Source organism: Chelonia mydas, chromosome 4 (assembly GCF_015237465.2).
Source record: "Chelonia mydas isolate rCheMyd1 chromosome 4, rCheMyd1.pri.v2, whole genome shotgun sequence".
Taxonomy (NCBI): domain Eukaryota; kingdom Metazoa; phylum Chordata; order Testudines; family Cheloniidae; genus Chelonia; species Chelonia mydas.
Window position 1 is genome coordinate 55,503,065 of NC_057852.1, and position 17,133 is coordinate 55,520,197.

Below are 17,133 nucleotides of genomic sequence, written 5' to 3' on the forward strand. Positions count from 1 at the left end.
AGCACTGCCCCAATAGAGACCGAGTGAACTGGATTTTATTTCTTCATGTACATAATCATTTTTCCTACCTTTCACCCCATTCCCTCCTATTTTTGTTTGCACCTATTTATTGTATCTTGTCTTAAACTACATTGTAAGCTATTCAATAGAGACTTTGGGAATTTTCTGAGAAAGCACTCTTTTTTGTCAGACAATGTCCATTTGTTAAACCCAAAATTGTTGAAACAAACGGGAAAGGATCCGTTCTAATAAATCTTCAGATTTGAAATTTTTTTTTACAGAAGTTTTGAAAATGTGGAAACAGGACAAGTTTTTTGTTTTTCCAGTTTGAAATGACTTTTTGTTTTGAAAATTTAGGTAATTTACACAAAAAAGTTAACATTTAGAAAGGTCAAAGTTGAAACAACATTTTTAGAAATTATTGAAATGTTTTGATTGACCCAATCCAACATATTTATAGATTATTGGTTTTGCAAATTTTTGAGATTTCAAGTTTTCATCCTGATTCAGGATGGGAAAAAAATTCAAAATCAAATGTCCTGGGATTAGATAACTGTTTCTCTGTCAGGGATAAGTCCACAGATCAGCAGAGTGGATCTTGACTAATCTGTAGCTGTAGTGAGTAAAATCAAAACTGACTGGATGGCTGAGGCAGTGGCTCTCCCCAACCCCATTCCAGGGACCCCTTTAGTTCCGCTCTGCCTCCTGTAAGCTACTGACAGGGAAGTGGAATCCAGCACCTTCTGCGAGAGAGAGGACTTCTGTTAATTAGTAATTTGGATAACATTTAGTCTTATTTGGACACGCTGGTCACCCTAAAAAAAAAAAAAAAAGTTTGAATAGTCGCTTTGTCTCTTTTCTGGAGTTACCACAGCAGGCACCTAGTTCATCTTGGAATGTTGAGAGACACAGGCCCACAATTTTTTTCTGTCAGCTGGAAGACAGAACAGGATCAGATCAGCAGTTACCCTCTAAAGGAGGTGCGCAAAGATGTCAGCACTCTGAGTGTTTGGGCAAGAATACATATGAGGACTCTCCAGGGCTTCCTCGTCTCCCTTTCCTGCCATTTTATGATTTTTTAATTTAATTTAATTTTTTTCTTCTTGGAAAGTGAATGTTCCATCACTTGTGTTTGAATTCCCTGGATTGGTGGATGAGTTTGGAGAGGTTCTAGGGAGAGATGGCCATGGCAGAACCAGATAGGTCTGTCATAACCATAGGTCTGAAGGGATGGGGTGCGTTCTCTGAGAAGTTAGTGACTCAGAGTGGTCCTCCTCTGAACAAAAGGAAAGCATAAATTTTCCAGAACCGAGGGCAGGAAAGTGTTTTTGAACAACTGACCCCACCATCCTCATAATGATGGACAATGCATTGGCGATAACATACATATGTAAACCACCTTGCGGTAGGAGGTCAAGGTATATACATAAGGAAGCAGCATTGTTGATGCAGTGGACAGAGGCCCATTTTCTATCAGGGTTTTGCATATCAAGGCCACCAGCAATAAAAAGGCTGACTGGCTGCGCAGAAGAAAAATCAATAAGATAAAATGGAGTCTTCACAATGAATCTTTCCAGTTGATCACCAAAATGTTTGGAACTCCAATTTTGGATTTTTTTTCCATCCAAAGCAAACTGGAAGGCTTGCCAGTGCTTAGCAATGTGGAAAGAGCCAAGAGCCCTACACAGAGGTGCCCTGTTGCTCAAGTGGCCAAGGCGCTACTTTGTTTTTCCCCTAGTGCCCATTATCACAAGGGTGTAACAGAAGATCGAGGAGGAGGAAGTGGAAGTGATCTCACTGGGTCCCCAATGGCCCAGGAGATCTTGGTTTCCCAACCTGGTGAACGTGTCAGTAAACCCATCATTTTTCCTCACTCAAGGGCTGGATTTGGTATTGTATGGACCAGTTCTTCTGCAAGTTAAATCTAGCAGCTTGGCATTTGAAAAGAAGTTTGGTGTGCTCACTGCATGGAAGAAGGCAAGACACACAGTAAGTGTTTTAACTAAGCTGCAGCTTTATTAGTTTAATTACATCCAAGGTTCCTGCTGAGGGACAGCCCCATCACTTGCAACCCATTGATTCTTTGCCAATTCATGGGGGCTTCCACTGCAGGGGAAGTCCATCATCACATTAGGAGGGTCTCTGGGCACTTCCACTCCCCTGCTAGCATCTCTCCACCTCTAGGGGATTGAGGTCAGAGGGGACCTTGACCATCAGCTTGCACCACCATCAAGTGCATTGGCCGGGTGTCCCCGGCCTCTGGTTTGCATTTCCCCCCAGGAGTTTAGACATCATGTCCTAATGAGATGGGGGCATCACCTTGGGATGCCTTCTACATTATCTGTTTGTATCTGGAGTCTAAATCAATGAGTTCCTGCACTGGGCACCTGCCACAAGTAGGCACTAGCATCAGATTGGCTGCCTCCACACCCATGTCCCTACAACAAGTTACCTGGAAATTCAGCCAACCCACTACTAAGATCATCCAGGAACAAATCCGTGCCTGTATCAGAAAAAGCTCAGGTACAGGCTGGGCTGATGATAACCAAGCTACCTCAGGACTCCAGCCATGTCAGTACTTTCCAGTTGGTCCTCCTTCAGGCCCTATCCACATTTTTTGTGGGTGGATTGCAGTCTGCCAAACCCTGCAGACTAGTATCTCCAACTATATTATCCCCATGCTAGGAAACATGTCTAGCAGCAGTCCAATATCCTGCTTAGCCTTCCAAATCAGTTGGAGCGTGGAGCCCGTTCCCAGGTCATTCTTCCTTAGGGGGATAATAATGTGTGGCATATCCTTATGGTGCACCAGTCCATGCAAAGGAGGCATGAGCTAATCCACTACATGCCCTGTCTGCTGTGCCAAGATAAAATCATATCCAGCCTGACGACCAGCTGCAAGCCCTTTGCTGAATTACACGCTCTTTTGTGAGTCCAATGCACAATGCTGCACCCGCAAATCCATGTCACCAGCTATAGACTTGCTCCACTACATTCTATATGATAGACTGGGAAGGAAGCAGACATGGTTAAAACCTGTGGTGCTTATGGACCACCACCATTTCAGTCTCCTCTCAGGCAGCTGCATGTAGGACTTACGGGTCCTGGATCACTTGTGCACTATAGCCTGGATCTCTGGTGTGCCAATACCAATTGGGTAACTACTGTTGCATCTACTATACGAAACTGATGCGTATACCAGCCTCCTTGTCAGGCTGTGACCTGCGTCTCAGACTTTAGGGGGCTTTCTCATGATGGCATCTTCTTGGTCCTGTGACCATACAACTGATGCTGAATGAAGTAGTGGACGAACAGAGAAATGTCCGGGTAGGCCAGAGAAGGTAGTGAGAATCCCACTGGTGACTGGTTTGATTTAAAATAAAGGAGATGATTTTTTTCTCATAAGAAAAATACTAAGTTTGTTCAGTAATTTCTAACACACTCACCCTTTCTCCTGCCCCTTGGCCTTGCAAATGGAAGAAAAGCTAGGGAGTGTGGGGAAAGCAGCCAAGGGGGAATCTCAGGTTTTTCAGTTTTCCATTATAAACAGGTATACACACATTCTTGTGTCTTTTTTCATAGGGAGACAGCATGTTGGTGAAGGAGTGAGTTGTTGTGGGGGTGAAGTTGTCAGGGGAGTGTAGAAGCCCCACTGTTTGAAGTCTAATTGAGGGTTGCTTAGCAGAGCTCAGGACCTCTTCACCCTACCTGCTCCTCTTTGTGGCTGTTCCTATGAGATCTGCTGGCCAGGACTAGAATGTAATAGCAGAACAGTTCGGGGGGTCAGGGGAAAGGTCAGTGGGTGTGGGGATGTCTGGGTAGAGGTTGTCTATATGTGTGTATGGGGAAGTCTGTGGGTGTTGGGAGGGGGGTGTGTATGGAGGTGTCTGTTGGGGGTGTTGGGAGAGGTGAGTGTATATACAGTGAGGGGTGTAGGTGCATATGTGGGATGTCTGTGTGCGCTGGGAGGTGTCTGGGCATTGAGACAGTTAGATGAGTAGTGGTGTGTCTGGGAGGTGTCTGTTGGGGGTGTTTGGAGAAGTGTGTGCACAGGGGGTGGCTGTGGGTGTTGGGAGAGGTGTGTGCACAGGGGGTGTCAGCTGGGAGAGGTGTGTGTACAGGGTACAGTTGCCAACTTTCTAATTGCACAAAACCAAACACCCTAGCCCCGCCCCCGCTCATTAACATTCCCCTTCCCTCTGTGGCTTGCTCTCCCCCATTCTCACTCACTTTCACTGGGCTGGGGGAGGGCTCTAAGTGGGGTGGGGCCAGAAAGGAGGGGGCTCCAGGCAGGGACTTGGGGTGTGGGAGGGGATGATGGTTCTGGTGGGGGGTGATGGCTCGGGGCGGGGCTGAGGGGCTTGGGCTCCAGGCTGGGGGGTGGGGCGAGGGATTTGGCGTGTGGGAGGGGGCTGCAGGTTGAGGCAGGGGTTGGGGGTTAGGAGTGGGTGCGGGCTCTGTGGTGGGGCCAGGGGTTCAGGGTGTGTGTGGGGGCTGGGGTGCAGGGATGACCCCTAGAGCGGTGGCTGCGGGTGTTGGGGGTCTGTTGGGAGAGGGGTGTGTACGGGGGGGGTGCTGGGGGACACGGGGGAAGGGGGAAGTGGTCTCTCTGGGGGGATTGTTCTAGTCTTTGTACACACGAGCTCTAGAAAAGTGCAGGCGCTGTGCTCTCTAATGCGCATTGCGCATGCCCGGAGCTCACACACGCCCCCCCCGCCGACCGCGCCCTTTGCCCCGGATGTCCCGCTCGGCCGTGCTGGGAGGCCGGGGGAAGCCGCCGGAGCCGGAACCTGCTGCTGGGCGGGTAGGGCTGGGCCTTGGGGGGTCCGTGGGTGATGCGGGGCGCCGGGGGCCTGTGTCGAGTGGCGTACTGGGACTGTGTGTCTGGGGCGGCGGGGGAGGTGCGTCGTGGGTTATGCGCGTCATTGGTCACACGAGCAGCCCCACGTAGACCCGCCGCCCTTGCTGCGCGGCGCGAGTGCGGCGGGCTCCTGGGCGCTGGGGTTGTCCCCAGAACCCGGTGGTACTTGTACAGCCCGTGTCCTGGCCGTGTCAGCGCGCAGAGAGCGCAGGTCTGAACGGCGGTGAATGGCACGGGTAAGCGGTGGAACCATTATGCAGTTGGGGGAGAGACTGAATGAATTTAACCGTGGTGAGTCCCCAGGGCCCGGTGGGATTCACTGAAGGGACTCTCGTTTGACATTGCGGAACTGCTCACTGAGATATGTAACTTATCACTTAAACTGGCCTCTGTGCCGGACGACTGGAGGATCGCTAAAGAGTGAGGTTGAGATTCTGTCATGGATATTTTTAGTCAAGTCAGGGACAGGTCATGGGCAATCAAGAAAAATTCACAGAATCCCATGACCTGTCCCTGGCTCTTACTGAAAATTCGGGGGGCGCGAACAGAGCGCTGCTCGGGGCTGACCTCTGGCCCCTGCTCCAGCCCCTGCCATTGCCTCACCCCTGGGGTTGCTGGTCTGGGGGGTCATTCCCATGTTCTTATTTTCTAAATTTTCATTGTCAAAATAAGTGAACAATCGTCACTTGGTGGTTCAGTTTCCTAATGTCATCTGTTAACAAACTTGATGTTTTGCAGAATCCAGTGATTCAGAATGGCCACCCTTTTTGAATTTATCTGCCCAAAAGTTAGGTTCCGAAATCCATGTCAAGGTCCAGATTCTGCAATGACATCTGTATGTGTGTGTGTGCAGAGATTCACCTGCACAGATGTCGTTGCAAGACCTGGGCTGTAGGCATCTAAATAGAAGTGGCCTGATTTTTCAGAAGCATACCAGCTTCCATTTAAGTCAATGAGAATGTGAGATGCTCAGACCCTCAGAATAAGGGCTACTTTGCTTAGATGCCTAAATATTGATTTAGGAGTCTAACTTTAGTCCCATAGATTTTAAAATTTTGGTCAATGTGTTTTCCAATCACAGTGAACTAGTTGTACAGTTTTATCTGTGCTTTTTTTCTGAAGATTTGCTGCAGTAAAAATAAGCAGAATACACAATACACTGTATAAAGTGAGTGCACATGCTATGGAGTGTAGTCAAATCTTGTCCTATTGCTAATGCATCTGATTTTGTCTGAAGCTACTAGAGTTACAGTAGCCCAGTTAAAAGACAAACCGGGTGCCTTGGAAAAGGCGTATAGGTAGTTTAAAGTTAATACAGTTCTATGCAGGGGGAGCCTCTTCGCTGAAGCTCGCTAACTGTAGGTGTGCGTAGAGCCCTGTGCAGATAGAAAATTTGTACCCACATCTGATCTGCAATCCACAAACATGGACTGGGGATATCTGCAGATTTGCAGGGCTCTAGAAATGTGCTGCTTGTGAAATTTACAAGGAAGTGAAAATAGGATTGTAGAATAGCATGTCTCTTGCATTGCGAGGCTGTTTCTACATTAGACTTCTTTCTGAGAAAGTTCCCATCATTGCTAATTTTGGCATAGTTCCACTGAGCGGAGCAGTAATATAGATGCAGCTTCAGGTAGTTGCCAACATTTTAACCAGTGTCTAAACCTGTTCAGAGTAGGTGTTGTAGTGCTTCTGGCAACTTGTTTATGAGGGTGCAATTATGGGACTTTTTTTTTTTCTTTCCAGAAAATAACCTCCATGTAGATGAGACCTAATAGGCTCCATCTTAAATCCTCAAAGTTATCAAATTATTTCCAAGTTCCCCACACTTATTTAGTGCACCTAACTACATCTGCTTCTGGAGAAAAGGTACAAAAGGTAAACTCCAGAGGGTGGTTTTATTTGATTTTATTATGGGCTTCAGAGCAGAACAGAGCTGAGGAAACTATTGGATAAACATGTAAGGTTTTTTGTGTCAAAAGCACAGAAGGGGGGATGTGTATGAGAACTTTCTTACCTGTTGAGGTGAATTTTTTTGGTTTTTGGTTTTTTGTTAAAACAGCTTTCTGGTGCTCAAGAGGATAGATGATTTTTTTTCTCCCTATAACTAGAGTACCAACTTTTTAAACAAATGGTTTAGTTTATTAACTTCAGCTTTAAAAATTAACAATTGTGTGTCTTCCTAAATCCACCTAATGGGTGGTTTCCCATGGTGATATTATTCCAACAAGAATAAAATGTCATCTTTTAAAGAGACTAGTTAACACAACTGTTTTGAGTGCAAATCTCCTTTGTACATGTTATGGACACAGGTGTGGATAAAGTAAAATCTAATGATTTGACTGAAAAGATTGATCATCTACATCTGTTAATTTCAATGTTTAGAGGTATTTTTAAGAAACTAAAGTGGTTTTTCTCTCCTTTTAGGCTGGCTGCAAACACAGTTGAACAGATACCACTGATACGCTCTGATTCCAAACAAGATGAACACGTTGTCATTGCTGCTAAGATTCCCTCACTACCGTTTTCTGAGAAAGATTTCTTCCAAAAGCTTCCACTCAAATTTCACTCCTAGATCATTATTTCCATATACCCAATCTTTTAATTCAGTATGCTTGTATTGTACAAAGTGGATGTTGCCAGCAAGTGATTTGAAAAGAGGGATGTGTTATCAAGCAGCCGTGGACCAACAAACACAGGGACTTTGTGACAAGGAACAGAGACTTGTAGACAAACTTTACAGTGGATTAATCCAAGGGCACAGAGCTTGCTTGGCAGAGGCCATTACCCTCGTAGAATCAACTCAGAGCAGGAAAAAGGAGATAGCCCAGGTGCTCATTCAGAAGGTATTATCCTACCACAGAGAACAAGAAAAGTTAAATAAAGGAAAACCACTAGCCTTTAGAGTGGGTCAGTCCTCTTTTGTCTGTCCAGTAACTGTTGTGATCTTATGATGATATCATCTCTTGTTTCCGATATTTATAATTTTTAAGCAAATATGGAGTAGAGTCTGAAATCGTTGGGTTATTAATAGTTTGTAACCATCTTTAAGTCACTTGTATTGTTCATAAGAATAGCTTCTCCACAATGCTGGAAAATACTCTTAGGGAGGCTTTAAAAATGGCCCCTCAATTTCTGGAGAGGATATAGGGGAATTTCTCATGGATGATAGGATTAGTTTTGCTGAGCTGAAGAATGTGGGGGGCTAGAAGGCGTAGCTGCACTAGCTGTTCAAAGTTTAGATGAGCATTACCAAATGGCTGTATCTTTTTTTCTTGAGGTGCATGTGTTTTCCCCAAAAAAAGGAGGAGGAAAAATTGTTTCAGTTGTTTTATCATTAGTAAAGGCCCCACCTTAAAGCAACCTATCTTTTAGCTGAGGAGAGGTGGGTGAGATTTCCTTTACAGCCTATCAAATGCTTCAGTATCAATTGGAAGGATCACTGTAGAGTGGTGTAGTGCACAATTGCCTTATGCATTTGTATGCCCAAAGGAAGCAAGAACTGGAGCATGGCATCTTAAATGTTAGTGAAGAGCACAAAGCCCAAAGCAACAGGCCAGTCCTAGTTTAGTTGTCTTAAATTAGAATGAAAGTCATCCACCTTCTTATCTGAAACAGCAGCTTTAAATACTAAATGATTTCTGAAAATTGTAGATTTGACATGTTGCATTTTTAAAGTTCTGCCGTGCAAACCAATATTGAGAAACCTCTGTTTGGGAAGAGGAGAAGAGGTTAAAGAAATCAATCTTATGTTGCTATGGGCAGAATGAATAAGCGTTAGAGAAGTGAATGATCCCCTCCAGAGCAGACTGATGTAATTCACTGCAAATCCAAAATGAGAAGGTTTGGATTTCTTCATTAGAAAATTCAATTTTAACATGTAATTCTAGGTGCCTTAACGGGAAGATGAAATCTACCAGTATGTGGTTTATGAAGGTGATTAATTGTAGCAGTTGGTTGCATTTTGTGATATATCTGGAGGAGGGAAAGGGGGAAGTTACTTTTTCAGTCAAATCTAAATTAAAAAAACCCACACCCCTCTATTAGTAGAGGGTTTTGTATGGAGGTGGGAGTGTGTACAAAAGAGGAGGGGTAATTTACTAGAAGTGACAGGCCTCAGATTATTTGTAGTAAATAACTGGAATAGGGTCTTGTACTATTTTTCTGAATTATATTTTTAAGACAAATGATTTCTTTCACGTTATTGTCAAAGGAATGTGTTGGGGATTAGTTCATAATATGAAGAGCATTGAGAAGGAAAGATCAGTAGAGGCTGTTGCCTATTTCATTAAACTAGAGTTTTTTGTCCCCCTACTACTTAGGATTGTCTGGTCCCCCTGGTGCTGGGAAATCAACATTTATAGAATGCTTTGGGAAAATGCTTACAGACAGGGGACACAAAGTGTCTGTGCTGGCTGTGGACCCTTCCTCTAGCACAAGTGGTGGTGAGTGTGTCTTAAAGCTTTTTGTCAGCTCTCCTGCATTTAATCTTGACAGTATCTGGTGCTTCTGGTGTGTGTGGTTGAAAATTTATCCTATAAAGTTACATTAATGAACTCTGTATTGCTTTTTAGTCATTTTTTGTGTGCTGTGGAATTAGGCATCATAGTCCCAGTTTTGTGAGGTCCCCAAACTTGTGCTGTCTTCTGTTGGCCTTGTACAGCCTCTCTCTCCTGGTATTGTATGGGGAAAGGGAAAACTTCCTTTTCTGTGATCAGTACTGTTATTGTTAAAACTTTGCGATGTAGACTGGAAGTGATGCCAAATAATCTCTTCATTTAGAGGCCATCAGAATACACTTGCAACTCAACCTCCCCCTCTCCCCACCAATATATATATTCCTGCTTTGCCTTGGATCTTGGGAAAAATACACTATCATCCTTGAATGGGAACAAATTGTTTAACTTCTGTGGGACTATCTTGGTGCCAAGATTGACTCTTCTGTGTAGTAAGTCATGGTGATGTTGCAGTGCTACTGAACTTGACTAACTTTTGTGGGCTACCTGCTCTTCAGCAACAGGGTCTCCAAACCCATGTTGCTTTCGTCTGCAATTTCGTCTGCCTACCCCTCCCAAAATTTAAATCCTATGGTGCAATGCTGACTAAGCTTGATTTAGAAAACTTATCTGGGACCTAACCAGTAGAAACTGAGATTTTAGTCCTTTTGTCGTAGATGGCTGTATCTGACTAATACGTTATCATTTTCTGTATATCTGTTTCTTGAAACTTGTTATAATTCTACTAGTGGGAGATGTTACAGGTTAACTATGAATAACGACTGTGCAATTAGTTGTGGCTAGACGGAATATGCCTTGAATGTGTAGTGGAGACAAGACTTATAGGTCACCAGAGAAAGGGTCAGGATAAGGAACAAAGGAGGACTGAGAGGGTCTGTCTCCTTTTAAACTTTAGCAACACTTGTCATACCAGTAAATTTTCATTAAATTCAAATAAAAAATTGACTATAGGAGAGTTTCGTCTTGGGAGGACACTGCTGGTCTTTGGGCAGTTTCCTATGGAGTGGGAAATGAGGCTTTGCCCTCAGGGAGGGATAACAGATAGGTAAGAGTTTGCTGACCCAGCTGTGCTCAGGTCACATAAAGGGGTTCAGGACTTGCAGAGTCTGTACTGGCATAGAGGGAGCCCTCTGAGTTTAGGGACAGTGGGTTGCATTAACTTGCCGTTACACTTTTGTGATATTCTCACATCTTGCAAGCCAAAAGAGCCATACAGGAACTTGCTAGCACACAACACTGGGAAATTCTCATTTGATTCCTCAGCAGAGACACTCACCTTCCCACCTATGTTATTGACTATTGAAAATTAACAGACTACTTGCCCTTTTTGAAATTGTTAATGTTAAATGTTTAAGGCTCGCTCTTGGGTGATAAAACACGGATGACTGAGTTGTCAAGGGACATGAATGCTTACATCAGGCCATCTCCAACCAGGGGAACATTAGGAGGTGTGACTAGGACCACAAATGAAGCTATTCTGCTATGTGAGGGAGGAGGCTATGACATCATTCTTGTGGAAACAGTAGGTATGTGATTTAAAAGTAAAAATTAAAAATTTAGCGCTTGCACCCGCACCCCACTGTACTGTCCAGGCCAACTTATGGCATTAATGATGCATATTTCCTCTTCATCTTTTCTGTTCCATTTTGGTCCATTCCTTTCATAAGTGTGTGTTGACTTCACCCAATGGGGCCTTTCTGTTATGTCTTTAAGCCTTCTAAATTCTGAGAGAGAATTTTATAAAACTAGATTTCATACTGACCTTCATTGTATCCAACTTTGTTGAGCTCAGAAAGAGAGGGAGCCATAGTGGGACTTCTCCTTAGTACTGTCGTCAGAATGGCTGTGAAAGTTCAATTCTGGTTTCAATTTTTCAGGTGTGGGGCAATCTGAATTTGCAGTTGCTGACATGGTTGATATGTTTGTTTTGCTGCTACCACCAGCAGGAGGAGATGAGTTACAGGTATTTATCTTTCTCAAATGCTAATTATGACCTAAAACATAAGTCTGAATTTGGAATGTGTGTGTGCATTAAGTCTGAGTAAGCAAGTATTAGTAGTATTTTCCGAAGTGCTTGGTGGTGTCCTCACTCTTCTCCCACTGAAGTCAGAATCTTACCAACTTGACCCACAAAATTTGGATCTGAATTTTCCCAAATGTTACAGGTGTTAGGATTTGAAGTTTTGGTTCTGGCCAGTCTCTTATGATCCACATTACTCATTAGATATGATTAACTTCTCACTTTTGAATGCTCATATATGTATATGACGACGACAACAACAATCAATTGTGTAATAACTGATTAGTTTAGCAGAGGGGTCCTCAGACTGGGGGTCAGGACCCCTCAGGAGGTCGCGAGCCGTCAACCTCCACCCCAAACCTGGCTCTGCCTCCAGCATTTATAATGGTGTTTAAATATATTAAAAAGTGTATATATTCGCACTCCGAGGCTTGCTGTGTGAAAGGGGTCACCAGTAAAAAAAGTTTGAGAGCCACTGGTTTAGCAAATTCAGGTAATATATGCCAACCCATGCTATACATACATGAAGGGTGTTAGTTTCTCATGGTACAGGAATAAATATGTGAATTTAATGGTTCAGTGTCATAACAACTGCCTAACTACTAATGAAACCTCAGACAGTCCTAATATTAGGAAATTCCTGGTGCCTAAAGATTAAGATTAAGCCTTCCTAGGGGAGCAGTGGGGGCAAAAGACACATCTGGCTTCAAGACTTCGCTTGATAAGTTTATGGAGGAGATGGTATGATGGGATAGCCTAATTTTGGCAATTAATTGATCTTTGATTATTAGCGGTAAATGTGCCCCATGGCCTGTGATGGGATGGGATCTGGGTTACCACAGAGAATTCTGGGTGTCTGGCCCACATGCTCAGGGTTTAGCTGATCCCCATATTTGGGGTCGGGAAGGAATTTTCCTCCAGGGCAGATTGGAAGAGGTCCTGGGGTTTTTTCGCCATCCTCTGCAGAGTGGGGCATGGGTCACTTGCTGGAGGATTCTCTGTACCTTGAAGTCTTTAAACCATGATTTGAGGACTTCAGTAGCTCAGACATAGGTTAGGGGTTTATTACAAGAGTGGGTGGGATTCTGTGGCCTGCATTGTGCAGGTCAGACTAGGTGATCATGATGGTCCCTTCTGACCTTAAAGTCTGTGACTCTAAGAAGAAAGTCAGGGGGTAAGATAATACAACAAACAAGCCCCATTAGTTTATCAAAGTTTTATGACTGAGCATTAACATATTCATTTTTTTCTCCTTTTCCGTGTTCCATTCAGGGTATTAAACGGGGTATAATTGAGATGGCAGATCTAGTTGCTGTAACTAAAGCTGATGGGGATTTAGTTGTGCCTGCACGGCGGATACAAGCAGAATATGTTAGTGCTATGAAACTACTTCGCAAGCGCTCTAAGGTTTGGAGACCAAAGGTTTGTATGTTTTCACAATTTTTTTCTTTTTATTTCCGAAGAGGTGGTGTGTAGGTTACAGGACTTAACTTAATCCTAACTACATATTAACCACCTGGACATTTATGTAAAAGTCTCTCCTGCACCACTTGTGCACCAGTGCCTGAAACATCTTTGCTACTTCTTTCACGCAATCCCTTATTTATTGGGTACCCTCCCTGAACTAGTTTAGAAAGCCATTACTCGCTCTCTCTCTCGCCTCCAGATCCTTCCTCAAAACTCACATCTACCACGTTGCCTACAGCAAACTGATAATGGCTAGACCTAGGGTCAGGGGGGCTTGCTGAGTTTTAATCATTTCTATGCATTTTTAAGAAGTTTGGGAACCATCTTGTTGTAAACCATACTAACCTATGTAACTACTATTATCCATGTTTTATTTTCTCCTCCTTGTTATACCCACTTGTGATGTGTGTCATGGGATTTTAGTGCAATGACCTTGTCTTCCTCTGTGTGTGCAGCACCTAGCACGATGGGTCCCTGATCCTGTGGGCCTTTAGGTACTACTGCAATACAAATAATTAGAATTCATAATTGCGGCAAAGAGTCGGTAGTAAAATGCTTTTCTATATAAATGAGGCTTCCTTGGTCATGGTTTTCTGTTCCCATTCTACCCCCTACACTTAGAGTGCCTCAACTCCCAGTCATTTGAAACCCAATTAGTGATTGGACATCACTGTAGAACAACTATTACTTTGCTTCCTGATCAGATTTTTAGTCCTCTGGCTTATCCCTTTGAAACAAAACCCAGGAAGTTATGCAAACTGACCTGAATGTGCCCTTTGAAACAGTGTTATTGACTGCTTCTGTTGCAATGCAAATGTGTTCAGCTTTTAACATACTTACATAGGTGGCACATACATTTGTGCTTTGCAGTGTCTAGTGATTAATTTGTTCAAGCGGCAGAGCAATTTACACAGAGCTGAAACCTTTACCCCATAAAGTTTAATAGGGAATGTAGCCTTTCCCTGTCTGGTTCAGTTCTGCTCCATATAAACATGAACCAGGAGGGCTGACAGGTGACTTGAGATTTATATCAACTGGCAGAAGCCACACACTCCCCTCCTCAGCACTGCCGAGCAGAAGTTTAGCTATGGAAGCTTTTGAGAGACATGCTTTTTTATTTAGGAAATTTTAAGAAGTTTACAAATCCTTGCCCTGTAAATATCAGCAACAAAACAATCCTTACAGCAGTAAGCTTAAGTTTCAGATTACACAGGAATAGAGTCATCAGATCTTTCTTTTAGAGTGTTACCATATTATAGAGTTAGCATCATTACAACACCTATAATATGTAATTTCTAGAGATTTTATTACATTGTGTGAAAGCTCTCTCTCTACACATTTAACAGACCAGGCATCTCTGTCAAGTGTTAAGAGTAAAAAAAAAAAAATGGACCCGTGTGGGTTTTTTTGGCTGACTAAAAACACTTCTCTAACTAGGGTGTTTTTAGAACTTGTTTCAAATGGCTTGGATGTTTGCTTTCTAGCCTACAATCACTCTTCCAATGTACAAAGGGAAGTTAATACTGTTGTTATAGTATTGAAACTATCCAGGGTTTCATATTAATGTGGTTATGCAAAGACCTAATTGACTTCCCATTTAAGTAGTAATATTGTATACTTTACCTTTAATTTGATAGGATCCTAAAACCTTCTACAAATTACTGAACTGCAGCAACTGCTTGGGTGTAAGCCATCAGACAGTACAGGGGGAACTTTGTTCAAGAATACTTAGGCAAACCCTCTTTGTCACAAGTACTATAGGATGTGAGTAACATTTTGGAGGTGGCAGAAACTTGGTTTTCAAGTCTCATCGGGAGGACACACAACATAAGCTGCATGGGGGGGAAGAAAAAGGTCTACAGTAGCACTGAAGGATGAGTTTGCCGTAGTAGAATCTAGCTGATGCAGAACTCAGGTGTAAACACCCTCCCCAACCCAATGATTACTTAATTTCTTTTAAGATGTCGTCCTTAATCCAACAGGTAATGCGCATCTCTGCGAAAACTGGAGAAGGCATTTCAGATATGTGGGATAAGATGACAGAATTTCATGATCTCATGCTTACAAGTGGTGAGTTGACCACGAAACGACAGAAACAGCAGAAAGTGTGGATGTGGAATCTAATCCAAGAAAATATGCTGGACCATTTTCGGAGTCATTTAGCAGTGAGGGATAAAATTCAACTTTTAGAAGAAAAGGTTCTCAGTGGTGTCTTAGCTCCAGGGCTGGCAGCAGACCTATTGCTGAAAGCATTCAAAGACAGACCTTAAGATACCATGTTCTACTGTGTCATTGATCAATTTGCACAAATTATTTAAACATTAAATAAAATTTTCCTAAGCATGGCTTCATATTTTTATTACTGCAGCATACTTGCATATAGTACTAGACTCAGGCAAAGATAATACACATGAGGAACAAAGCTAGTTTCTGGGAGTACTACAGATTATATTCAAAAAGAAAAATGTACACGTCTAAAACTCTTATTTGAGTACAGCATAGTGAAGGATGTTGGTTGTTTTAAAGCTCTTAATGAGATTGTAGTAGAAATTGTTAAAACAAAGTAACTATGGTACTGTTTGTCACAGCAAGCTAGTTAATTTGTTTGCCTGTTTTCCAAATTTTTCAGCACTTGTCCTATTATATTTACCAACAAAACCCCCATACAAAATAAGGATAACTGCTCTTGGGCTCATCTGTGTCTTTTACTGCAGGGGACATGCCTGTTAAATTTTACAGTGCATACATGACCTGTCTGTATAACTTATCAAAAACCTGAGATTTTTCTGATTCAGTAAGCACATTAAACAACGAGTCTCCAAAGTCTCATTTACACAACAAAAATAAGTGTTTAAACATGGCTATGGTATAACACAGCTTACTGCTGCTGGAGCCTTCTGTGGTTTAGGGCTACAATTAGATTGTATCCACACTACAGATTTCAGCTCTGGTATAGCGGTAGATGCTGCAAGGAGAGTGGTTGCCAGCATGGATCATTGCCCATCTCCTCACTGTGAGTGACAACAAAAGTGTTGGGTGCTGTATAATTACCTAAGCAAAACCTGTTCTTTGTGTTACAAACAGATATAGCATTGAAGTAGCCTCGCCTGGGAGCTATATTTATCCAAGGAAACACCCTACTCATGTCTCCTGAATAGAAATTTTTTAAAACAAAAGGTGAAGTTTCATTAGGTAATATAGCTAATGATAAAGACTTCAAGTGGAACCCACATCAGAGTTTAATGATAAAGATAAGTATTTCCATAACTAAAGAGCTATAGTTAAAAAAACAACTTTGTCTATAGGGGTTTAAGGCCATTTGGCTGGATGAAAGCGTCAATTTCTAAACTTTCTCCTGTTAAATTCACCTTAAATACTTTGACTATTCAAGGTCTATACGCACATTTTGATATCCTTTAATAATAAATTGGAGGATCTTCTAAAATATTTGGAAAACATGGTCTGTTTGGCAGAAATGTATTATTACAGAAAAAATGCCAATTTTGGAAACTGCAGAAAAGCAATAAAACAATAATTGGAGTTCTATGAAGAATTCTTCATATCTTGCATAGGTAAATTGAATTTTTGAATTATGTTAAAAGTGGGGTTACTTGATTTTGCATCTATATTTATTTCTCTAGATCTTCAGTTTTTTTTTTTTTTTTTAAACTTCTAGGTAAATTGTAATACATCAGAAAAGTTAGCTTTTGAAGACACTAGGAATTTTTTTTTTATCCTTTAACAAGGGGGGGTTCTTCATTGTGTAAGTCCTGCTACTTTAATTCTTGCTGCCAGGATTAAAGTTAGTTTGCCTGTCAGGTGACAGCTTTTGCCTTATTTTCCAGTATACTTCATTATGATAAAAAAAGAAAGGATAAAATTGGATGGAAGGACCCCATCCTGCAAACATGCATGTGCGTTCACAGGACTAGCCCTGCTGAAGTACATTTTCAGGGATTATAGTACTGAACAGCAGGACAACCATGGTTTGGCTGGTGAGGGGTGAAAGGCAGTTTCCGTATGGAGAAAACTTGTGGATGGACTAATATGCTACGTAACTTTCGGTTGGAAACTGGCTTGATCTAGAAAGTGATGAGAACAGCATTTAGACTGGTTTTCTCAATATTTTTCTAGACCATCTGTGTGATGAAAAATAGTGGAGTTCATCCATGCTAATCTATTAAAACAAAACTTTACCCTTTTGACTTTTTGTTCGAGTGCTCAACGGCTGCCATTTTCCATCTCCTGGGAAAATCTGAAACTATTCT

The 17,133-nt window shown here is 42.5% G+C and overlaps 1 protein-coding gene across 6 annotated transcripts; it reads left to right on the forward strand.

The window, feature by feature from the left end:
• The first annotated feature begins 4,655 nt into the window (after positions 1-4,655).
• Positions 4,656-15,205, forward strand: MMAA (metabolism of cobalamin associated A). 6 transcript variants are annotated; one of them, XM_037897346.2, is made up of 8 exons: positions 4,657-4,804; positions 6,608-6,739; positions 7,289-7,771; positions 9,184-9,306; positions 10,734-10,904; positions 11,256-11,341; positions 12,671-12,820; positions 14,848-15,205. In XM_037897346.2, the coding sequence occupies exons 3-8, from the start codon at positions 7,345-7,347 to the stop codon at positions 15,133-15,135; spliced, it is 1,245 nt and encodes a 414-aa protein (XP_037753274.1). In that variant the 5' UTR covers positions 4,657-4,804; positions 6,608-6,739; positions 7,289-7,344; the 3' UTR covers positions 15,136-15,205. The 6 variants fall into 6 exon arrangements, with proteins under 6 accessions (XP_037753281.1, XP_037753274.1, XP_037753278.1 ...); XM_037897350.2 differs by having other exon boundaries at positions 6,608-6,730; XM_037897347.2 differs by lacking the exon at positions 4,657-4,804 and adding an exon at positions 4,881-5,097.
• Positions 15,206-17,133: the final 1,928 nt, after the last annotated feature.

Excerpts from the sequence above, each read along its gene's own strand:
- MMAA (XM_037897346.2), top strand. The coding sequence starts at position 7,345 with ATGAACACGTTGTCATTGCTGCTAAGATTCCCTCACTACCGTTTTCTG. Across the intron at positions 11,342-12,670 it reads CAGGAGGAGATGAGTTACAG|GGTATTAAACGGGGTATAAT; the intron begins GTATTTATCTTT and ends TGTTCCATTCAG. Across the intron at positions 12,821-14,847 it reads CTAAGGTTTGGAGACCAAAG|GTAATGCGCATCTCTGCGAA; the intron begins GTTTGTATGTTT and ends TTAATCCAACAG.